This window comes from Malus domestica, chromosome 11, assembly GCF_042453785.1.
Source record: "Malus domestica chromosome 11, GDT2T_hap1".
In the NCBI taxonomy this organism is placed as follows: Eukaryota; Viridiplantae; Streptophyta; class Magnoliopsida; order Rosales; family Rosaceae; genus Malus; species Malus domestica.
This window is the reverse complement of record NC_091671.1, coordinates 15317203-15342075: the sequence shown is the minus strand read 5'-3', so window position 1 is coordinate 15342075 and position 24873 is coordinate 15317203. Positions and strand designations below refer to the sequence as shown.

Below are 24873 nucleotides of genomic sequence, written 5' to 3'. Positions count from 1 at the left end.
GCATCAGACCACCAGCCACCGATCTGCCGCCGTTCTGTCCAACACCTCGAACCAGTCTCGCAACCTGCTTGAATCTCCCGCGCCAACCCATCACCTAGATCCGATTGACCTAAGATTGCATGCCCGCTGCTCCATCGCCATCCTTGCTACACCGTTTCTGTCCTGCATCACTGCAATCGGTTCTCGCCGCCGCCATCCACCATCACCCGTTCCCATTTAAAAAAAAGCCCAGATCGCCCAGTTCCCATTTAAAAAACCCCAGATCCCATTATTCATCCCCTTAACAAAAAAACCCAGATCACGTACCTGGCGAAGTCCGACGGTCCGCACCCATCCTCCACCTCCTCCTCTGCACCCAGCTCCACCTCCTCGGGGAAGATGAAGATGGTTTTTTTTTTTTATTTCCTCTCCTCTTGTTCTTCTGGGTTGCAGGTTGTGTGGGTGGGTTGCGGGTTCAGCTTTTGATTTTGGCTTTTGGTTTTTTTCTTTTTTTATTTTTTATTTTTTTTATTTTTTTTAATGTAGAAGATTCAGGTGTTTTTAGAAAAAAAAATTAAAAAAATATTTTTTTGCCACATGGCACAAACGTGGCAGCCACGTCATCACTTAACGGATCAATGGATGGAAAATGTAACGGATGTAGTATTTTGAAATAAAATAATACTTGATGTATGAAAATGAAATGTTTTAAAGATGTTGTATGAGGTTGTAATAGACCTCAAACCTGAGGGGCTACTATGTAATTTACCCTTTTTTATTATTTTCAAAATGTTTGAATTGAAAATTAATTAGAAGTTTAATAGAGGTGTGAGTATTAAACTCTAAATTAATTACTAATTTTTATATTAAAAAAATTATATAATAAACATGTAAATTCATTATCACATTAATGATAGGGACTTGAATTAAAATTTAAGAACTAATAAGGTTTTAGTCAATGAACAGTAAGAACTAGGGACCGGATACTAATTTTTCCTTTTTTTTTTTTTGGTAGTGGTTTAATCCGAATTTGCCACCAAATGGTTAAAACCTCTAATCGGTTAAAGGAGCAAGTCCTCCCCAATTGGCTAGGATGTAGTCTATAAAATAAATACCAACATGATACATTAGTCCAAACCATCCGAGGAAAATAACATTCTAAAAATGACAAATTGGACCAATATGCCTAAAACAACCTATATGATATAGTATTTAACGGTTTTTATACATAAACCATCATGCACATATTCTTGGACACTATTAGGTAGACCAAATTTGTAGCCTAAATTTGTAAACTAAATTATGTGTCATCAATAAAAAATAAACACGCCAATCAACACTTAAATAATAATCTAATCATCAATTTTCATGTCACTTAGTTTACAAAATTTGATCTATTAATTAATTTAGTCTCCCTAGCATTACCCATTGTTGAGTGCTCCTCACATAAAAATATAGTATTAATAATTTATATACCATGATATGAAATGACTATCATATGAGATTGTGTTATGAAAAACAATAAATTATTTGGCATCAATAGTCAAATGTTATGAAAAAACCATGAAATGATTTGGCATCGATAGTCATAAATGATTTGGCATCAATGGTCATTTTATGTTATGAAAAACAAGTGTTTTCATGTTAAAATTTTGGACGGTGTCTAAAACTCATGGGCGGGAGCTACTGAATTGAGCATCCAAGTATTTAACCAATTCGAGATTAAAACCTAAAATTCTAATAAGCTCTGCAGGGTGATTCTATACCATTTATTTAAAATCATTATATAAACAGTTCAGATCATTGAAATACATTACAATCATTAAAACATTCATTTGTGGTGGAAAAATAGACGAATTAGACAAATCCAAAACTATTATAAGACATCCATTTGTAGTGAAGAAAATAGACGAATACGATTCTACGAAGAAACTCTTAATCCAAATGTCATATAATTTCATATTTGGGTGATTTTTTTGTACACATAAATTTTTATGAAAAATCTAAAAGATAGATGGTTTGGAGCGTTGAAGACATTATGAAGTGGCCCCTATAAACATGTGTGTAAAAAATAGTATAAAAAAAAGTAATGTCATGGATCCGTCCCTCCACCGGGTTTTCATTGGAACCGGTCCATTAACATCCTACTTGATAATTTTAGTTGGTCAAAACATGAAGAAAGTAGCCAGGCGAAAATAGGAAGACCAGCGTGAAGCTCATGAAAAAAAACCAAAGACATGCAAAACTCACTCTACTATCCTAATTGACCACTCTTAGAATTCGTATGAAGAAACTAGCATGAAAACAATTCTCACAGCTATAAATCATGTATTCTCTTAATTATTTGAAAGTAGAGCATTAATCTCCTTAATTAATTGCAGAAATTGCCTTCCCTTTCGTCTTACTGTTTCTCTATCACCTTGGACAATGGCTGAGCAACAGCTCAAAGAACTAATCAGCTCCTTGAAAGACCAAGTAAGTTTATTCACTTCACACCCTTTTTTTGTTCAGTTAATTTGTTTTGCTTATTTTATATTGAATAATTTCTCTTCTCGAATCATTAATTTGAAGGGTTTTCTCTTATTTGACTGAAAATGGTGATTTGGTCATAGTAGCTTATTTCAGTCATATAATATAGAGTTTTTATTATTTTTTATTTTTTATTTCATTTTTATTTTTATTTTTTTATGTACAAGGATATATTTTAAGGAAAACTAATGAAAATGGTTTGAAAATTTTTAATTTTAATAAAAAACCATGTTATAAGTTTTGTTTAATGATTAGTACAAGACCCATATTAAAGTAGTCTAACTAAAAATAGCCCAACTATAATAAATTATGATTTGTCGTTTTTACCCCTAACTTTTTTAGGCTGAGTTCTAGATTTTCATGATTAATGGAGTTCATCGTTGTTTTGTAGACCTTCTTCTTTTTCTTTGAAACAAAAATATAGATCATCATGCTATTTAATTTATATTTTGTGTTATTTCGTTGAAATGTGATCGTTGTTATTATTCATAGTGTATTCGAGGTACTGTTTTTCAATTTTTCATCGTCAGTGGAGTTTGTCGTTTGTTTCTCTAGAAAATAAATTTGAGATCTACATGTTATTCAATAATAACAACGGGTCACTGTTTCTGGACTGTAAAAATAAATTGTTTCTGGATTTTAAGTAACACTGTTTCTGGATCTAAGTTACTGTTTCTGGAATTTAAGTCACTATTTCTGGATCCACGTGAAATAGACACACTGTTTCTTAAATGTAAGCTAGAAAAGAAATAGTGAAATTCATTGTATTTGGATTCAAAGAAAAATAAGCACTATGTTTCTTAAATATAATCAACTGATGCATGAAAGAAAAGAAACAGTCAAAAGTTAAAACATACACTGTTTTTGGAACTAAGTCATTGTTTCTGGAATCTAAGTCACTGTTTTTGAAATTTAAGTCACTATTTTTGAAATTTAAGTCATTGTTTCTGGATTTTTGTTCCTTTCTTTCCAGATACAGTGTTTATTTGTGCACAGACAAAACAAACAATATATATTCTTTTTTTTCCAGAAACAGTTTTATGTTTTGGTTTTTTTTTTTTTTTTGCAGACATTTTTTCATTGGTTTCTGCCATTAAACTTTTTTGAACTTGTTTTGGTGACTTTGTTCCGATGAATGCTTTCTTTTTCAACTTTGATTTGGTTGTTTTTGAAATGGGGGAATTTGATTTGATAGGAAGACATGGAGTTATTATGGCGGTTTCGTGCTGGGTTGAGGTTGGTGAAGAGTCAAGACAATATCAAATCATTTAGGGTTATTTACAGAAGTGTAGATTTGTAGCAAGTTGGGCTTGTAAGTTTGACCTGTGGACAATAGTTTTGGCTATTTTTTTATTAAACTTTGAGCCCTTTTGGTTAAATAACATTTTGGGATGCTTTTTGGTTAAATATTTGTTAGCCCAAGCTTTTTTCATTAAAGCTCCCTATATTTTACACTAAAGGGAGAGAAAGTTCGGTTAAGTCACACAATGAGCAATCTAATTTGGTATCAAATTCGCCATATATAATACGAAAGAAGTTACATTATATCCTGAAATCAAAGAGGATTAAATGCACATTATAGTAATGTAATTTTAAATTTTACAATCACTTTCTCTGTTACTGTTTTTTTTTTTGTCGCACTTATTCTGTAATGCAAAAAAATTATCCTACCTAAACACATGCACAATAGAGGTTGCTAGTATTGATTAATTTTTAGACATTATTAACCATGTTCCTGCAGGGAATTTTGGACGACTATATTGACGAAGTGAAATCGTTACAAGACGAAAATAATCCTCACCTTTTGAAAAATCTCATCACTCCGTTCTTTACTAGAATTGAAGAAATCATAGCAGAGCTCACAACAAATCTGTATTTCCTTTACTATTTTCTTCATTTACATATACATGCATGATGCCTATATATGCATGTGTTCCAATATCCTAGGGGATAAAATGTTCGGTTTTAACACATTCTTTTTGGGTTTAAAACTCTGAATCTTCTAAATTATTGTAATAGTTCGAACCCCTTCCCTTAATACTATAAATTTAAAATATGTATATATACTATTATTGATTGGAGAAACTTCAATTTAAGGAGTGAGGCTGATGTCAACTATTCCCGAGTGGGTCATCTCTCCTACAGGAACAAGGGAAGTGCCGCGAGGTACGGAATTGATTGTTAGTAATTTCTTAAACATGAAGCTATTTTTTGTACGACGTGTGTGCACGCGTTCTTAAATAATATGCTTGTGAAAAAAAAAATTGGTGTCTAAGATCTAAACTGAACCACAAAGCATTAATTTATATAAAAAAAAAAATTGTTTATTCAAGTGATAGTCCCCACTGAAGGCTTTTTATTTTTTATTTTTTTGTGCTTAGAAGCTCATGGCAAAGTTTTCAGCACGAGTAAACTAAATAAAAATATTTTGCCATGCATCTGCAGATAATTTATTTATCATGATTTTAAAACTTCAATTTTGGTCACCTTTGTATTTTTTTGTTGTACATCATATAATTATCTTTTGCTTTGTTCAAACTCAAAGAACTAAAATTGATGGGTTAAATGTGGAATATTATAGTTTGGGCTGTGCTCGGTTGGCCAATGTCGCACAAGAGCTCTCGGATGCAAGTGCTGCACAAAACAAAGAGGAGTAAGTTCCTTAATTTGTTGCCTCACAATATTTATACACAGGTCATCAATTAAGCCGCTAATTAACATTAACAACTTAATTAACATGCATCCACAGAATCAAACCCACTCAAAGTAATCACTTCTTAATTAATCATGTATTGCTACATATATATCAAAGTTTTTGAAGAAAAACCAACAAAATTTTCAAATTCTTTTTTTAATTATTTTGAATGAAATATAGCACCTTCGTCTCTTAGGCGATTAAGCTCTCTCTCTCTCTCTCTCTCTCTCTCTCTCTCTCTCTCTCTCTCTCTCTCTCTCTCTCTCTCTCTCTCTCTCTCTTTCCTTTCAAAACCATTGTAAATTCAAATTATGTATGTGTGTATATGTACATGCGTTTAATCTAGCACATTGAAGATTTCGACCAAAAAAAAAAATCTAGCATATCGAAAGACTTTCTTTTATACAAATCTTGTCTAAGTGTTGTGTTTGTAGGTGCCTGATGCTTGTTGACAATCTCAAGAGTGAATATTATGTCGTGAAGCCGCATCTGAATCGCATTGCTGAGGTACTAATCTTATAATTGTTAACTTATTTGATCTTTTCTCAGCTTATATCTATCGCATAAACAGATATATAGAGAACGTTTATGTGTGCATGTGTGTGTGTGTGTGTGTGTGTGTATGATTTTTACAATGATAGTTAGAGAAACATGCTGCCATATGATCGAAAATAAGTACAATCTTCTGATATTCTGCTTTTCCTTCACTCACAGCTGGAGAGTGCAATTTATGAAAATCAGCAAGCTGGAGAGTAGCGAGAGAGTTCTCAATCACTTTGTTCGATTGTCTCCAGAAGGCGTTATGTTTTCTTGATATTAATTAGCTATGGAATAAGTTACTATCAGCATATAAAACTTACTATGTTATAGACTGATTTATGACTTTCTCGATTTATGTTGGGTTTGGTATTTCTGTAAGGATTACAAAAATAATATGCATACACAAGCTTGTACCCCAAGTAAAGTTAACATATTCCGGATTTCCTTGGGGAATAAGGGCTCCTAATTCTATCCTATTTGGATTGAGATTTAGTGTATCAATTATCCTTGGACTGCAAGAAATCCTAATGACATTATTATGGGAAGATTCATTAGGGTTAAGTCCATATAAATACAAGGCTAAGGTCCCTACTCACAACACACAGAAAACTCATATGAACGCCCCATTAGTTCGAGTATAAAGGAGTGTTGAGTGTGCAGTAGATTTTGATCAACTAACACATTATTCCGTAGGATTCCAATATGATTTCCACCGAAGGAGAAGTCCATGGTTGAGCCTATTCCGCACGGTTCTATCAAAGATGGTTCATCTTTCCTACATGTCATGTTGACTTCGAGTACTTTATCAAATGAGCATAATTTATGGATTTTTTAAGGTTAGTGTTTTTAGTTGTTTATGAAATATATAAAGTCTAACACAACATGCATGCATGCAATATAAGTTTTACGTGAAACTTACTTGAAGAAGAAGAAGCCATTGCAGAACTAGGTCGTCTTCTACTTCCAGTACTTCAAAATATCTCTCTGTTGTGAATAGGGTTTAGCGTATTTTGAGAGATTGAGCGTATGGAAGTAGGGACATAACCATAATATTTATACCATTAAGGTTTTCATCACAGCCAACCTATTATTGGTTGTGAAAACCAAACCCTATCACTTAAATGTTTAAGTCCCACCATGATTCTATATCTTTGTAGTGATACCTATCAAATTTCTTTAAGGTCAATTGCAAAGGATATGGCTTCATAATCCTTATTTCATTAGGACTATCAGATTACTTAAGTTGTTAACAACTTGATAGACAAGTGGCCTACAACATAAGTAATCCAATACATCACTCATTGTCATTCACAACCTTACATTCTCCCACTTGAATGTCAATGATTCATCCTAACCAATAAGAACTCATGGTGATCACTAAGTCTTCATAAGTATGCAACCTTTCCTAGCAACTTGTCACTTTGAATCGAATCCAGAACCAAAGAAAACAAAGAACAACTTGGTCTGTTCTTTGCACTCCAAGATCACATACGCATTCAACTTAAAGTACTTTGTTGCTAACAAAGTCATGGTGTCAAGAACTAATAATCAAAATATTAGCTCACAATACAAATTGAAGCAAGCTTTAGTACAAAAATCTGTTAGGAATAATATATCAGTTGTAAAATTTCCATACTGATAATCTCAAATATAGTTCAAATATCAAAGAAACTGACTGAGAACAATAACCAACAATTAAATGTATCATAAGAATCAATTGAGTGCTTACTTTCACTCATTGACAGAATCAAAAGAGTCTCTCACTCCCATATCAAAGGTGTGCTTCTTGAATACTCCCATTGGGAAGACATTTGTAAGAGGGTCAGCAACCATAAGTTATGTGCTTATATGTTGAATATAAATAGTTCCCTTCTTTACTTCATCCCTTACCTTTAAGTATTTCATATCCATAAGTCTGTTTGCAAGTGATCTCTTGTTATTCTTCGAGAAAAACACTGCTGCCTTGTTGTCACAGTATAACTTAAGTGGCTTCTCAATGTTGTCCATCACATTTAATCCCCTCACCAAATTTCTGAGCCAGATTGCCTGTTTGGTTGCAGTATATCATCCAATAAACACAGCATCCATAGTTGATGAAGCAATTGATTTCTGTTTGGCACTTTTCCATGAAACAGCGCCACTAACTAACATAAAGATGTATCCATTAGTTGATCTTCGCTTATCAACACATCCTACCAAATCCGAGTTAGTGTAAGCTAACAACTCAAGTACATCAACATGTTTATAAGTGAGAATGAAATCTCTGGTTCTCTTAAGATATCTCAAGACTTTCTTGGCTGCAATCTAGTGAGGTGGTCTAGGATTTGCTTGAAACTTGCCTAGTACACTAACTGCAAATGCCAAGTCTAGACTTGTACACACTTAAGCATACATCAAACTTCCCACAAGCGATACAGAAGGCTTGTCTTTCATGTTCTCCTCTCGAACTCATTTTTAAGGCTTTGTTCACTGCTCATTTTGTCCCATTTCCCAATTGGTAATTCACCACCAGCGCATTTCTCCATATTGAATCTTCTAGTGATCATATCAACATATTGCCTCTATGAGAGACCAATAGCTCTTTTTTTTTTATTTTTTTATCTTGAATGATTTCTATGCCCTGTACAAACATTGCTTCCCCTAGATCCTTCATGTCAAAACTTGTAGCCAACATGTCTTTGGTAGTTTGCAGCAAGGTGAGATCAGAACTAGCAAGTAGAATATCATCCACATATAAAACTAAGAAGATGATTTTCGAACCACTTATCTTAAGATACACACATTCATTTATCTTGTTTTCTTGGAAACTAAACTTGGACATTACAGTATCAAACTTCATGTTCCATTGTCTGGAAGCCTGCATTAAACCGTAAATAGACCTGTTCATTTTACAGACCATTGACTCATTCCCCTTTTCAACAAATCTTGGTGGTTGAGTTATGTAAATGTCTTCTTCAAGTTCTTCATTTAGAAATGCAGTCTTGACATCCATTTGGTGCAGTTCCAAGTCTAAGTAAGCAGTGAGTGCTAAAATAACTCTTATAGAGTCTTTGGTTGAGACATGAGAGAATGTCTCGTTATAATCAATCCCTTCCCTTTGTGTGAACCTCTTTGCAACTATTTGGCTTTGTGTTTATCAATGTTTCCAAGTGAATCTCTCTTAGTTTTCTAAACCCACTTACAACCTACTGTCTTGGTATCTCCACTTGGTTTTGAAACTAGAGTCCATACCTGGTTTTTCTGCATGGACTCCAATTCCTCATCCATTGTTGTCTGCCATAGCTTGGATCTCATGCTAGTGATAGCCTAATGGTAAGTGATGGGATCATCTTCATCTCCTAAATTGTACTCAGCTTCATTCAGGTATACAAAATCAGGAAGAATGACTACTTTTCTTGCTCTTTAAGATCTTCTCACACTTACTGTCTCTTCATGAATCTGACTTTGAGTTACAGTTTCCATTATAATGCCAACATCTGAAATTGGATCATTCAGTGGAAGTGTATGATCCATTTCCATTTCTGCAATATCATTAGCAACAGGCACTTATGTTTTAGTGCCTAAAAGATTGAAGACTGCAGTGGGAATCACAAGTTGTATATGTGTAGGTATAGATAACATGGTTCCTTGTTGAGGAAGGAAATCATTGAAGCTGCTATCAATAGCTAATTCTTCGAATTTTGGTCATGTTGATGCATCTTCAATTAACTGAACTTCATCCAATTCTTCAACAAATTTAGCATTGTGTGTCTTCATCCAATGAATCTGCAACTCGTGGTTCTGGGATCTAGTTTCTTTTCAGCTAGATTATAGAACCTTGCCTCAGCTTGGCAGCCCTATATATGGAAATGGTTGAAGCTGGGTCTTCTTCCAGTCCATGCTTCAAAGGGCACTATGTCCACTAACTTACTTGGTACCCTATTTAAGATGTAATTTGCTGTTTTCAGAGCTTCACCCCAGAGAAAGATTGGCAGCTTAAAATGAGCAAACATCGATCTTATCATGCCTTTGAAGGTCCACTTTTTTTCGTTCTGCAATCCCATTTTGTTAGGGAGTACCTGGGGTTGTGTATTGTGCCCCTATGTCATTCTCTTGAAGGAAGGTTGCAAATGGACCTTTATGTTGTCCAGTTTTAGAATACCTGCCAAAGTACTTACCACCTCTATCAGATCGTACAATTTTAATGTGTTTCTCTAATTGTTTTTCAACTTCTAGTTTGTAAAGATTAAAACATTCCAATGCTTCAGACTTTTCTGAGATAAAAAAGACAATGATATCGTGAAAAGTCATCAATAAAGGTTATGAAATATGACTTTCCACATATAATTTTGGTTGTAAATGGTCCATAAATGCCAGTGTGTATTATTTCAAGCATGTTCTAACTTCAATTTGATCCACTTTTTCTTGTGTTGGTTAGTTTTCCTTTATAATAGTCTGTGCACTCTTTAAAATCATTGAAATCCAGTGGTGGCAATAGGTTTGGTTGGTTAACTTGACAATTCTTTCCTTAGAGATGTGCCCTAACCTTTTGTGTCATAACATGGAAGATTTTTCACAAGTGGGTATTCTCTTGGAACCAACATGATAAGCATTAAAACACTCATCTATATATGAACATTTCATTTTCCACATATCAATATTAAGAATTGCATATCCTAGCAAGGTGTTTAATTTATTTGAATAAAAAAAATGTACACTTTCTTGGTCACCAACAAAGGATAAACCAAACTCTACTAACTTTGAAGCTGAAATCAAACTCCTTCTCATGGACGAAAAATAAAGTACTGGACACAATTTTAAAATAAAATTAGAAGATAAAACTAGTTGAACACTCCCTATTGACTCAATAGCAACCTTGCTCTCATTCCCAACATAGACATTGTAGACATCATTGTTTATCTCATTTGTTTTTTAGAAGCCCTGCAAGGAATTAATGATGTGAATGGTACATCCAGTGTCAAGCCATCAACTCTCAGGTGGAATATAAACCAAGTTAGACTCAACACACACAAAAACATTGAAAGTTTTACCTTTTCTGGAAAGCCAGTTTTTGAAACTAGCACAGTTCTTTCTCAAGTGACATGTTTCCTTACAAAAATAACATTCATTTTCTTTTTCAATTTTAGTGTTCACATGTTTGAGTTTATGAGATCCTTTAGAGGTGTTAGCACTTTTAAATGAAGAAGAAAATGCTTTCTTATTTTGCTTACCAACAGTGAATGATGAACCATCATTTATGACTTTGGCAGCCTGAACAAGATTTACTTCAGTTGACTTGTCACCCTTGAGTCTATCTTTTTCTTGTGCACACATTGAAATCAACTAATCAATTCCCCATTTTCCTTCTGTGTATGGTATGAAACTTTTAGCTGTCCATACTTGGATGGCAAGGAATTGAAAGCTATGTGAACTAGAAACTGATTAGTCATAGGAACTTCGAGATCCTTCAGTTTTTTAGACAGATCTACCATCTTGAGAATATGTTCTCTTACACTGCCAACCCCATTAAATTTCATGGAGCTAAGCTGTGTAAGAAATGTGCATGTTTCAGTTTTCCTTGACTCTTTGAATTTTCTCCCACTACAGCCAAGAACTCTTTAGCATTTTCTAGTTTCAGAATCCCTCCCTTGACTGATTGAGTCATGGCTTTCTTCATGATCATTAAGGACATTTTGTTCGCCTACCACTTCTCAAATTTGATCATTTGGTCTACTGTGCTAGTGTCAGTGAGATCTGCAGGCTTGTCCTATCTGATTGCCAAATTGATATCCATCATTCCAAGCACAATTTGTACATCCTCTTTCAATTTCTTGAAGTTGGATCCAGTCAGGGTTTCAATGTTTACAAAATTTAGAGAAGTCATGTGAGGGGTTGAAACATATGCACATAAATTTATCAATCAATAGATTTCTTGAATTTAGAGTACTTAACATAATTGGGAAAGCTTTCACAAAATGTTTTCCATCAACAGTTTCATATAAACACAATATCATCTTTGGACAAATGTTGCTTATATTAAGGTTGCATGGCCAATACATAAAACACAAGGTCAATTAACATGTCTTCAACACTTTTAAGCAGATGAATAATGCAATCTTGTCAATTTCATGTATCACTATACATTGAGTTGCTCGAATGACTTGAATAATAAACACTTTTGAGTAGATTATTATCCACTATTTTCAAGCAAATCACCTTTAAATTCTTTGAATAATAAATCAAAACAATGATCTAAACACTTTTGAGCAGATTTGTCATTGTAATTTTGTTTAAAATTCACACTATACTCTTTGATTTAGTGTTATAATAACACATAAATCCATGATTTCTTCTTGTTATTCTTTAGCTTTCTTGTAGGATATCCTTCCATGAGACATTGAATAAACCACAGTAGTACAAATACAATATATAATAGGGAACTTTAACGAAAAGCTCCCGATACTGTTCACTTTAACGAAAAACCACATTTTTACACTAAAAAGTCAATCCTGGTACTATTCATTTTACCCTTTATTTTGTCCTTATCATTAAAACTCAAAGTTTTTAAGCCATTTTCATTAGTTTTCCTTATATAATATGGTTTTCATATACCAGTTATCATCGAAAGGATCAAAGTGATTAGTATAAGTGTTGTTAGTTTGATTATATGGTCGGGTTAATTACACTAACACCCCCTGAGATTTATAGAGTTTTCACAAAACCCCCTCACATTTGAGACATTACACAAACACTCTCTCATGTTTTAATTCTCTTTCATATAACCCTTTCAGTTAAAATTTTGCTTATAGATTTACTAATTTACCCTTATTAATTACTTGAAACTAACAAAGAAAACTTTAAAATTGTATAAAATAAATTATAAGTCATTAAACATTTAAAAAAAAAGACAAGTAGAAGACCATTGGATGAAAACAAACTAAAAAAAAATTTTAATTAATTCTTTGAAAATAATAGTTTATTAAAAAATAGATGATCATAAAGCAAATAGCCATTCAACTTAAATTTGGAGGCGATAAATAATTTTTTTTTTTTAATTATTAGGGTTCATAAAGATGACTTTGGAATTGCCTAATCCCAATGGACCATAAATTACGGCAAAATTGAGCAAAAAAAAAACCCAGCAAATTGATGACATACCCCAACCTGGAATGTCTACTATGATTCTGAATTGAGCTGTGTTGGTCGACACCTAGAAGGTGACGAAGCCATAAAGTGTAGTGATGTGGAAAATGTGAATAAATTTAAACTAAAAGTGCCTAAATACAAGAGTGCACTATGAGCGGGAATGAACCAATTCCACACGTGATGTCAAAGCATAAGTAAAGTACAGTAAGATAGAATAAGGATTATACCCTTAAAGGTAGCCACCTATACTGAAATTTGCCAAGAATCTTCTTCGAGAATAAAGCTCAGCTACTAAAACCTAGAGAGGTGAAAAACAAGGGTATAATCCTTATTCTATCTTACTGTACTTTACTTATGCTCTGACATCACGTGTGAAATGAGTTCATTCCCGCTCACAGCGGACTCTTATATTTAGGCACTTTTAGTTTTAAATTTATTCACATTTTCCACATCATTACACTTTATGGCTTCGTCACCTTCCATGTGTCGGCCAGCACAGCTTAATTCGGAGTCCTAGTGAATATTCCGAATCGGGGTGTGTCAGAATGGTATCAAAGCCACTCTGCCGTTCGATGCGGATGTGTCGGTGAGGACGCCAGGTTCCCTTTAAGTGGGGTGGATTGTAAGATCTCACATCGACCAACGAAGAGGGGGTGATGTGCCTTATATGTACATGCTCCCCTCCTATAGCACGAGATCTTTTTGGAACTCACTAGCTCCGGATTCCATAAGAACTCTGAAGTTAAGTGAGTTTGGGCGAGAGCAGTCCTAGGATGGGTGAAGCCCCTGGGAAGTTCTCGTGCCGAAACCCAAAAACAAAGCCGTGAGAGAATTATAAGCCTAGAACGGACAATATCGTGTTACGGCGGAGTTGAGCTGGGATGTGACATTGAGTTGTCCTTTAGGGTGGCAAAAAAAAACCATGGACCAAAAGTTGCGTATCGAAAATTTTAAATAGAGGAAGAAGAAAGAGATGGTCTTCTTCTTTGAAAAAAAATAAATTATTACTTTAAAAATAATATTTTATTAAGAAATAGATGACAATCGAATCTTTCGTCGTCCAATGTGTCATACTGTGGGATTGGATTTGGTTCATTAGGATTTTTTGTTTTAGAAGAAACGAGAAGTTTAGAGTGATTTTAGGAGAGGTTACATGTCCCCGCAAATACTGCCGGTTCAATTGGTTCGCTCTTATGAATTAAGCTGCTTCACTAATCTTATACAGTGTTTTTTTCAGGTCGTCGATGCCGATGTGTCAACCACTAATATTTGCGGGAAAAATATTTTCTTAATTATTATTGCTAATCTCGATTTTGTTTGTGTAAAATTATAAATATTTTACACAATGTCGGAGATGGAGAGATCCTTTTTTTGGTTTGTTCAAAAGTTGAACGGGTGGTGGTGATGGAGAAGGGAGGAGATGGGGTGGGAGGGAAAGAAGAAGATGAACACTTTTTTTTTAATAAAATATTATTTTTAAAGTAATAAATAAATTTCTTTTCTTAATTTCTTTTTGTCAACGTGGTCTTCTTCTTGTCCTTTTTAAAGAGTTTAATGACTTATAATTTATTTTATACAATTATAAAGTTTTTCTATTAGTTTTAAGTAATTAATAAGGGTAAATTAGTAAATTTACAAGGAAATTTTTTACTGAAGGGGTTATATGAAAGAGAATTAAAACCTGAGGGGGTGTTTGTGTAATGTCTCAAACGTGAAGGAGTTTTGTGAAAACGCGATAATCCTCAAAGGGTGTTAGTGTAATTAACCCTTATAGTCTAATACGAACCCTAGCCTTATTGGAAGGATTTGATACCACATGTAAGGATTACAAAAATAATATGCGTACACAAGCATGCATGTGGAGCCAAAAATAATCACAAAGCGACACATAGATTTTTGGGTGAAGATGACAAATTTACCCTCGAGGCATACCGGGTCTCTTACATACGAGCAGTGGAGAATCATCCATCAACCAAATCAGGAGTACCCAAAATAGGTAACAAGTTCAAATTTGTCTCATCCATCCTCATTCCATAACCTCCAAAAACCTCCCAAACCATTTCCTTTATTATGATAATTAGCCAATTAATATATTTATACCTAATTAATATATTAATTGCTAATTGAATCACCAAATAACACCCCAAAACACACTTTAAGGCCGGCCACACCCCATTCCCTATATATGACCCTATTTCTTCTAAACAGCTAAGTTGATACTCTTGCAAAACTCCAAAAAACTCTCCAAATACTTTTCTCTCTAAATTCTAACTTTGGCATTGGAGGTTCTTCGGCCAAAGCCCCTCCCAATTCATCGTGGGCTTGTGAGGCTCTTGGCCTTGACCTAAGGTGTTAATTGTTTTGTAGGTACAATTTTGTCCAATAAGAAGAAGGCGGAAATTTGCATCCACAAATTGGTGCTTTCATTGAGAGTTGAGATCCATATTCGTAGAAGACTCTCGCATAAAAAGCTTTTTCTCTATTTTCTAGTCCATTTGAATATTTTTCATACGTTCTTATTATTAGAATTTTTTATTTGCAAAGGTTCTTTGATAAAATGTATAAGAAAAATATAATGGCTAGAAATTTAGAAAATTCCACAAATGAAAATTCTAATACTTAAGAAATGGGACCGCGGCGATCCACGAGGCTAAATGTGGTCATAGGCGAAGTGGTACCACCACTACGAGGTTCCACCATGGCCCAAGCCGTGCCATCCAAGCTTGCACGGGCTCGAGCCCAAGCCTCATATTCGCATGCATCACGCACTAAGCAGCTTGTTTCTACCGAGCAGCCCACTCCCGTAGCCCAGCCTGCTCCCGCCGAGTAACTTGCTCTCGTGGCCCAGCCTGTTCCTACTGAGCAACCTGCTCTCGCGGCCTAGCCTGCTCCCAACAAGCAGCCCATTCCCGTGGCCTAGCCTGCTCTCGCCGAGCAACTTGCTTTCGCGGCCCAGCCTGCTCCTGCTAAGCAACCTACTATCGCAGCCCAGCCTGCTCTCGTGGCCTAGCCTGCTCCCGATGAGCAGCCCACTCCCGTGGCCCAGCCTACTCCAACCAAGCAACATGCTCTCATGGCCCAGCTTGTTCCCGCCGAGCAGCCTGCTCTTGTGGCCCAACCTGCTCCCGACAAGCAGCCCACTCTCGCGACCCAGCCTGCTCCCGTGGCTTTCCAAGCAGCCCAAGTCGGCCCAAGATTATCTCAACCATTCGGACCTACCATCGAGCCGAGGGTCTTCTCACCATATTTTTTCACGGATCTGACATTTCCCAACTCAAATCTCACGCTCGGAGTCTACCACCCTTCCACTACCCATTGAGTTATATTCCTTCCAAGCTCTTTCAATCCAAATGGCGAACAACATTTGTCTCGACAAGTCATAGAATTGACGAGCGCCCTTGCACAGTAGACGACTTTGGTGAAGTAGCTTTTGCAGCGCACTAAGATGCAAGGTGCCCTAGACAAGGTTTCCCGAAGTAGGACAAGGGCAGACGAAGAACCTCTCCAGCAACGTCCTTGTAAGCAGCCACTCGACCAGCTACAAACCAAGCGTTCGGGTAGTGTACACTCCCGACTGGGCCCTCGAGATAACGTATACTCCTGTCTTACCATGTAGAGGAGCGTGCACTCTCGATTAGGCCCACAGACGAACATACATTCACGGTTGGGCCACACTCTAATAATCAACATGAGCAACCTTCTAGGCGAAGTGTTCATTCGTGGCAAAACCCGCAAGGAGCATCATCCACCTCACATCGGAGTAGGCAACATAGCAGACGGAGATAAGCAATCACTTAATCTGACTAAAGTTCAACCAACAGCCTGCGAGTTACTCGCTCTCCTGCTAGAAACATACCACATCGACTGCAGTCGCGACATAGACAAGCCAAACACATGAAAGAGCAGCCTAGACTAGCAGGTCACGACCGAGGGCAGCCGAGGTTCTGCCACCCCAACAAAGGCAAATTCATAAATACTCCTGATCGATTGCGCGATTTCCCGTGCAACGAAGCTATTGACAAAATGCTTTGATGAGACATGACCAACATAAGCGAGTCATCTTTCAATGACAAGATTGAGCAGACGGGACTACCCCATATAGATTGATGGATATAAAGACTTTTTCTGTTCCGACAAACGCAGCAGCTCAACTTAATGGCACACTGGGGGCAGACGAGTACCAGAATGACACACCAGCTCGACTACCAAGAACCTGGGGCATACCTTGTTCTCAACACTCCAGACAATTCCTCCAGCTGCGCATAACCTGGCCCAAGCCAGCCCCATATCTGATTTCACAACCACGCCTGCATGCTCCATGGCTTCCGGCAGCCATTGATCTATCATCATAGCTCATAACTGTGCCAATCTTGCACCATGGCTCCCAGCCATGCCGATCTTGCCATGTGGTTCATGCCAACCAAGCCTCAAAAAGGCACATGATGAAACACTTAATGATGGCACAATAATTCTGGGAGCAGGTCACTGCGCTTACACCCTTATGCGAGATCCACAAGCAGTTCGAAGTCTCAAGCAGATCGCCAAACATGACCTCGCAGGCTAAGAATTATTTTGGTTATCCCAGCAATCCAGTTTTCCTCAGCTGCATTCATGACAACGACTTCCATGCTCTCCAGTGCTAGAAGGTAAACCAATTCCCCGACACCCATATGGGTCTACTCTCTAGTGCGAGAGGATAAACTAATTGCTCTTCAGTGCGAGAGGGTAAACCAATTTCCCGACACCTATATGGGTTTGATCTCTAGTGTGAGAGGATAAACTAATTGCTCTTCAGTGAGAGAGGGTAAACTAATTCCCCGACACCCATATGGGTTTGCTCTCCAGTGCGAGAGGATAAACTAATTACTCTCTAATAAAAGAGGGTAAATTAATTCCCCGACACCCATATGGGTTTGCTCTCCAGTGCGAAAGGATAAACTAATTGCTCTCATGTGAAAGAGGGTAAACTAATTCCCTGACACCCATATAGGTTTGCTCTCCAGTGCGAAAGGATAAACTAATTGCTCTCTAGTGCGAGAGGGTAAACTAATTGCTCTCCAACGGGAGAAGGTAAACTAATTGCTCTCTAGTGTGAGAGGGTAAACTAATTGCTCTTCAGCGCGAGAGGGTAAACTAATTCCCCGACACCCATCTGGGTAAGCTCTCCAGTGCGAGAATGCCACATAACTTAAAAGATCGAATGCTTAAAGATCAACTAGGCAGTAATGGTCAGGGGCAGTAGCCACTTTTGCACTTAACAGTTCACTCATTCGACACTTCATCTTTAGCAGCTCCGATCTTGGCAACTTTATCATTGATTGCTCCATCTACGGCAGCTGAGAAATCAAACTCAAGCAGTTTCCTCATTTTTGGCAAGCAGGCCAGACATGGTAGCCTAAATCGTTGCCCATGCCACGCCACTTCCTTGGCCTATGACAAGCCGACTCTTGGCCCCTACTAGCCGACGTGCCGCACCACCCCGACGGCTGCCCTGTGGCAACACCTCCCAAGAAGAAGACAAGGAGAATTAAGTTTTCCTTACATCGATGCAGCACGGAGAAGACGAAGAAAGCAACGAAAGATAGTCCTTTGCACATGCAAGATGTAGAAGATTGCTAAAGGAGGGGGAACAAATATCCTCTAAGCTCTCTCTCTCTCTTGTAGGGTAGAATAAATCATTCTCCAAAGTTGATTTAATAACCCACTTAAGGTGGACTTAAATAGGCTTTGAGAGAAATTTATTTCTCTTTCCTAGAATGATATAATTTCATATTAAAGAGGGAATTTACATCAAAATAGGAAGCAGTCCTAAGTTTCCTAAAGCAAGAAGATCTCTACACCTGCTGCACTTTCCTACGAGCAGCCCAGCAGGTGTGGGGGCATTTGTGGAGCAAAAAATAATCACAAAGCGACACATAGATTTTTGGGTGAAGATGACAAATTTACCCTCGAGGCATACCGGGTCTCCTACACGCGAGCAGTGGAGAATCATCCATCAACCAAATCAGGAGTACCTAAAATAGGTAACAAGTTCAAATTTGTCTCATCCATCCTCATTCCATAACCTCCAAAAACCTCCCAAAACATTTCCTTTATTATGATAATTAGCCAATTAATATATTTATACCTAATTAATATATTAATTGCTAATTGAATCATCAAATAACACCCCAAAACACACTTAAAGGCCGGCCACACCCCATTCACTATATATGACCCTATTTCTTCTAAAAAGCTAAGTTGATACTCTTGCAGAACTCCCAAAACTCTCCAAATACTTTTCTCTCTAAATTCTAACTTTGGCATCAGAGGTTCTTCGGCCAAAGCCCTCCTTCAATTCATCGCGGGCGCATAAGGCTCTTGGCCTTGACCTAAGGTGTTAATTGTTTTGTAGGTGCAATTTTGTCCAAGAAGAAGAAGAAGGCGGAAATTTGCATCCACAATGCATACAATGACAAAACAATAAGGAAATAGGATTACGCAGACCATGTTTTTATGCAGCAAAGAAGTACAAAATGCATGTATGCAATATAAGTTTTACGTGAAACCTACTTAAATAATAAGAAGCCATTGCAGAACTAGGTCGTCTTCTACTTCTAGTACTTCAAAATATCTCTCTGCTGTGATTAGGGTTTAACGTATTTTGAGAGATTGAGCATATGGAAGCAGGGACATAACCAAAATATTTATACCATTAAGGTTTTCATCACAGCCGGCCTATTATTGGTTGTGAAAACCAAACCATATAACTTAAGTGTTTAAGTCCCACCATGATTCTATATCTTTGTAGTGAAACCTATCAGATTTCTTTAAGGTCAATTGCAAAGGATAAGACTCCATAATCCTTATTTCATTAAGACTATCAGATTACTTAAGTTGTTAACAACTCGATAGACAAGTGGCCTACAACATAAGTAATCCAATACATCATTCCTTGTCATTCACAACTTTACAATTTCAACTAATTTTGAATAAGTTCATTGAGTGGACAAATATATTATATATATCTTATTATGAAATTTGGTACTATAATATGTGTTTTCAGTATTTTTCATGGCTATTTTATTCATTTTAATTTCATATTCAAAGATCGGTATAAAACTTGGTTATTAATGTAAGGTTTACTTGGTGAGCAAGATCAAACACCAAGTCATGCAATAACACAAGTAATATGAGCTATGTATAAAGTAAGACTTATTTAGGGTTGTAACCGGATAGCAACCATTTGAAGGGAAATATAAGGAACCAATTTGAAATTAAAATGATGCAGTTAGGGTTTCCTTGATAACTGATTGCAACTGCTCACTTAATGGGAGGAAGCAGCTGCAATACATATATAGACATGCTTGGTCCCTCTTTTCGATGATCTATCTTTGTTCCATGCACTTTTGGTTTGTCCCATTGAAAACCAGAGAACACTAAAGCGATCACAAGGGAAGAGAAGGCTAACCATTCCCCTAAGAATCAATTCATTCACTACCGAACATGACTACGAATTCAGGTTAGGTTTGACGACCTTGTATACATGAGATTAGGGTTAATGCATGTTCATTTAATGCCCATGCATAGCAGAAATTCACTGAATATAAACAAGAAAGGGTTTGATGGTTTCGATCTTTAAAAGGACCAACATGTGGTATAAGAGCCTAATCCATTCAAATCTAAATATGTTATATATATATATATATATATGTTTATATAAATGTATGATAATGATGAACTTTCCGTTGGTATTCAAATATGCACTAACGTGCATTGCAGAGAATAATATACCAATATCACAAATGTATGTGTTGAATTTTGAGTACTGATATCATGTAATACACTTAATTCTTACACAAAAGTGTTCGAACAAGTATAAAGGTTACATGCATTCATAAAAGGTACTTAAAATAGCAATTCATAATATTAACAAGTTAAGAAATTTCCAAAGAAATTTATTAACTGGGATTGTGATAGGAGCATATTTATGCGACTTAGTTAGCTTGTTTTCTTGCATTTATGTTGTTAGTTTTTACTTATTATAGTGATTTAAGCTATTTTTGTGTGTTTGTAGGTCCAAATGACAAAGTTGGCAAGAAAGTGCGCTTTGGAGCATTTTGGAGCAGTTTGAGCCAAGAATGGATAGCACATGTATGGAGCAAGGTGGATGGACATTTTTGAAGTTCAAAAGGCTTGGAATATGCTAAGGAGATGAAGAAAATAAATCCAAGACAAAGAAGATAAGGAATTAGCTCAAAAAAGGAAACATTATCCAAAACCTTATCCAATCTTATCGTATCTAAACTAACATTATCTTATCTTATCTTGACCTTATCCTAATCAACCTTATTTCCAGCTGCAAGGGGGAATTATTTTCAATTTAGGACACATAAATGTAGATTTCTAGAAGCCTTAACATAATCCTACAAGGGTGCCACACCCCTTCTTCTAGAACCTTACAAATAAGACGCACCTAGCCTTTCTAAAAGCCATGTTTCCTACCACTAAACTTATTCCTAATTCTTCCTGGTTTTTGGCATTTAGTTAACCTTTTTCCTTGGGGATTTGGAGTGCCAATCCTTCTCCAAAGCTACCTAGGCCGTGCCTTTTCTCCCTATAAATACAAGTGTTGCAGCATTTATTTAGAACCACCACCCCCCATATATTTCTACACCACAATTCACACAGATTACACATGAATTCATCAAGTGCTGCAACAAGGAAGGTAGGAGAAGAAGGAGTTTTGTGCCGTGGCTTGCAATCCAAGGAAGGTTCGAAATCTGCCATTGGAGTTGTTGGGACGTTCCTGGTTCTTTCTATCCTTAGATTTGTTTCAAAGCTGGTTTTAATTTGGTTTTATGTTTTCAAAGACATGAGGAACTAATTTCTTTATAGTTGGAGGTGAATTCGAAGCCATAATTATATGTTTTATATGAACTGATTACATCCATTTGTTGTTTCTTGAGTCTTGAATGTGATTTGCTTATCTGAGTTATCAAAACTTGTTTATGTATGTTGATTGAGGATTGACACTTAATTTGCATGCATGAATTTGATGCTAGAGATAAGGGAGTTTCACCTAATCGTTATGAACTTATATTCACAAGTAGTGGAAGTTACTAGTCATGATTGTGTTAAGTAAATCCTTGGCAAGAGTATCATGCTATTTATAGTTACGAATGCTTCGTCAATGCTTATGATTTTCAAAGAACTTAATGACCTTTGATATGTCTTTCTATTGTGTTTTTCATAGTTAGGGAACTTGATAAGGATAATTTGGTTGTGATGCGTATTCCATCCAATTTAATGAATTAAGGAAAATCTAATGGTTAATTTGTGCTATCATGGTTAACTTGGGGTGCTGTCATTCATAGTCTAAAGGAATAATAACTGGAAACTGATTTGTATGCATATGTCATGTGTGGAGAAGGACCCTCTAACTAGCCTTTCACCCTTTTCAATTCATCAAATTCGTTTTCATAAAGTGTTTTATGCAAAGTTTATGTTTTAAGTTTTAAACTCGTAAAAAACAATCCCCCATTCATTAAGTCTTGTTAGTTGAGTCATAATCTGTTTTCTTTTAATCTTTTGAGTCAAGTTAAGTTTATTTTCATCAAATCACTTGTTAGGTCTAGAATTGAGTCTTTTTTTATTGTTTGTTGCTGTTTTGAGTGTTTTGAGTCAGTTTTTAGTCTATAGAGTCTAATTTAGTGTTTTTAAGTCTTATTTATGTTTATTAGCATCCCTAGTTAATCCCCGGTCTAGAACGATCCCTACTTACATCTTTACTACAATTGTCAACAATAGGGTTTAATTTGTGTGTCAAGTTAATTTTCACATCAGGTTGTTATGAATTGATGTATAGTGAGTGATGAAATTAAGTGCTTATGTGATATTTCTTGCCTAAAGGTGTAGTATTACATAAGATTATGCTCTTTATTCTTAGCTATGCAATGAAGTGGAAATTCATATCCTTTATGGACAGTTTCTTGCCCAAATGTGTAATTGGTTTCATAGTTTAAGTGTGACAAGACAATTAAGACTAGTTCTTGATCATAATACTTATGAATTTTCAATCTAAATGTCTTATGATGCAGGGTTTAATATGTTTAACCTTGTTAACATTGAGAAGTTGAATGGTAACAATTTCAACACTTGGAAGCAACATATTGAAATGAACTTGGGAATGCTCGAGTTCAACATTGCTTTCAAGACTCCTCAGCCATCGGCCTTAGTTGATGGGAGCACTACTCAAGAAAGGGAACATTTTGCTAAATGAGAAAGAGCCAATCAGATTTATTTTCTCATTATGTAGAATGCGATGGAAGAACACATTAGAGGTGGTATATCCAGCTATGACTTAGCCAAGGACTACATGGCTAGGATTGAGGAAAATTTTAAGAGATCTGACAAGACAGAAGTGGGTGCATCACTTTTTGCACTCATCAACAGCAAACATGATGGGTTAAGTAGTGTTTGTGACCATTTGTTGAAGATGGTGAATATTTCTAACAAACTGAATGCAATGGAAATTGGTATCACTGATCAATTTTTGGTGCATATAGCCTTGTACTCTTTATCAGGAGAGAATGATCAGATAAAGGTTAACTACAACACTCAGAAAGAGACATAGAGTATTAATGAACTCATTGCCATTTGTTGTCAAGAGGAAGAGAGGTTGAAGAAGTCCAAAGCTGAGATAATGGAATTGGCTAATCTTGTCAATACTGGCAAAGGCAAGGGGAAAATGGTTTGGGACATAAAAATGAAAATTATAAGGGATGCAAACCTTCTGGATCTCGAACTACTCCAAATGCTGCAATCGGTCCCAAGAAACAAAACAAAGGTTCTGGTGTATCTCTCAAAAGTACTGGGGCCTCTATCTCACATGGTTTATAGGTTCATAACCCTCATTTCAAAAAGTGTTATCATTGTCAATCTACTAAACACTTAAGGAAGAATTGCCTAGTCTTTAAGGCATGGTTAATCAGGAAAGCTAAAAATGTTTTTGATGTTTTTGATGTTTTTGTTACTGTGGAATCAAACATGGTTTTTGTACCTTAAAATTCTTGGTGGTTTGACATTGGATGTTTCATCCATATAACAAATTCTTTGCAGGGATTTCAAAGCCAGAAGGAGACAAGTAGAGAGTCCTATAATGTTTATGATGGGAATGGAAATAAAGTCTTGGTTGAAGCAGTTGGTACTGTCATGTTGAAATTGTCATTTGGTTATATTTTAACATTGAACAATGTACTTTATGTACCTTCACTAAGAAGGAATTTTTTTTCTGTAACTCAACTTGTTAAAAATGGTTTCTCTTATATTGGAGATGACAATCAAATAAAGTTTTATCTTAAGCACCATTTTGACAGTGCTATTGGCTATGCTTTCCCAAATGGTGACCTTTGGCAAATTCAATGTTCATATTATCATGATTGTTGCAATATAGTGCATTTTTCACCAAAGAGAATGCTCACTAATGATACATCTTCCATGCTTTGGCATCGAAGATTGGGGCATATTGATAAAAGCATATTTATGCGACTTAGTTAGCTTGTTCTTGTGCATTTATGTTGTTATTTCTTAGTCAATTTTGTATTTTGAGCTATTGTCGTGTGTTTGTAGGTCCTAATAACAAAGTTGGCAAGACAGTGTATTTTGGTGCATTTTGGAGCAATTTTGGGCTGAAATGGATTGCATGCATATGGAGCAAGTTGGATGGACATTTTTCGTGTTTTAAAAACGGTTTCAACATATGCAAAAATTTGAATAATGAAGTTGAAGTGTGGAAGTGTGCAGATACATACATTTAAGGAATAATTTGAAAGGAAAAGAAGTGAAAGATGCCATTTGTTGGATTGCCTTACAAGTTGTATTCACATTTCCAGTAACTACAAACATAATTGCAAGCTGAAATGATGCATAGCATGTGTGTGAAAGTATCTAGCAGCAGGTGCATGTGTGAAGAGGTGTAAAGTGACCAAAAGTTGGTGTATGCAAGATGAAATGATGCAAAATAT

The 24873-nt window shown here is 36.0% G+C and overlaps 2 protein-coding genes across 2 annotated transcripts; one reads left to right on the top strand and one right to left on the bottom strand.

The window, feature by feature from the left end:
* The first annotated feature begins 2341 nt into the window (after positions 1-2341).
* Positions 2342-6265, top strand: LOC139189617 (histidine-containing phosphotransfer protein 1-like). Its single transcript, XM_070808648.1, has 6 exons — positions 2342-2454; positions 4250-4380; positions 4606-4674; positions 5090-5161; positions 5638-5710; positions 5918-6265. Exons 1-6 carry the CDS (start codon positions 2407-2409, stop codon positions 5957-5959), a joined length of 435 nt encoding a protein of 144 aa, XP_070664749.1. The 5' UTR covers positions 2342-2406; the 3' UTR covers positions 5960-6265.
* Positions 6266-7358: 1093 nt separating this feature from the next.
* LOC103448072 (uncharacterized) lies at positions 7359-11056 on the bottom strand. The gene is made up of 7 exons (XM_008387313.1): positions 10954-11056; positions 9802-9996; positions 9167-9264; positions 8975-9049; positions 8370-8600; positions 7634-7789; positions 7359-7418 (listed from the first exon to the last, which is right to left on the bottom strand). The coding sequence occupies exons 1-7, from the start codon at positions 11054-11056 to the stop codon at positions 7359-7361; spliced, it is 918 nt and encodes a 305-aa protein (XP_008385535.1).
* Positions 11057-24873: the final 13817 nt, after the last annotated feature.

What these genes read in the sequence shown, in the direction of transcription:
- LOC139189617 (XM_070808648.1), top strand. Translation starts at nt 2,407, where the DNA reads ATGGCTGAGCAACAGCTCAAAGAACTAATCAGCTCCTTGAAAGACCAA. An exon ending in TCAGCTCCTTGAAAGACCAA is followed by an intron (nt 2,455 to 4,249) that starts GTAAGTTTATTC and finishes ATGTTCCTGCAG; the next exon opens with GGAATTTTGGACGACTATAT. An exon ending in GCAGAGCTCACAACAAATCT is followed by an intron (nt 4,381 to 4,605) that starts GTATTTCCTTTA and finishes CTTCAATTTAAG; the next exon opens with GAGTGAGGCTGATGTCAACT.
- LOC103448072 (XM_008387313.1), bottom strand. Translation starts at nt 11,056, where the DNA reads ATGTGTGCACAAGAAAAAGATAGACTCAAGGGTGACAAGTCAACTGAA. An exon ending in GGCACAATACACAACCCCAG is followed by an intron (nt 9,265 to 9,801) that starts GTACTCCCTAAC and finishes ATGATATTGCAG; the next exon opens with AAATGGAAATGGATCATACA. An exon ending in ATCTAGGGGAAGCAATGTTT is followed by an intron (nt 7,790 to 8,369) that starts GTACAGGGCATA and finishes GCAACCAAACAG; the next exon opens with GCAATCTGGCTCAGAAATTT.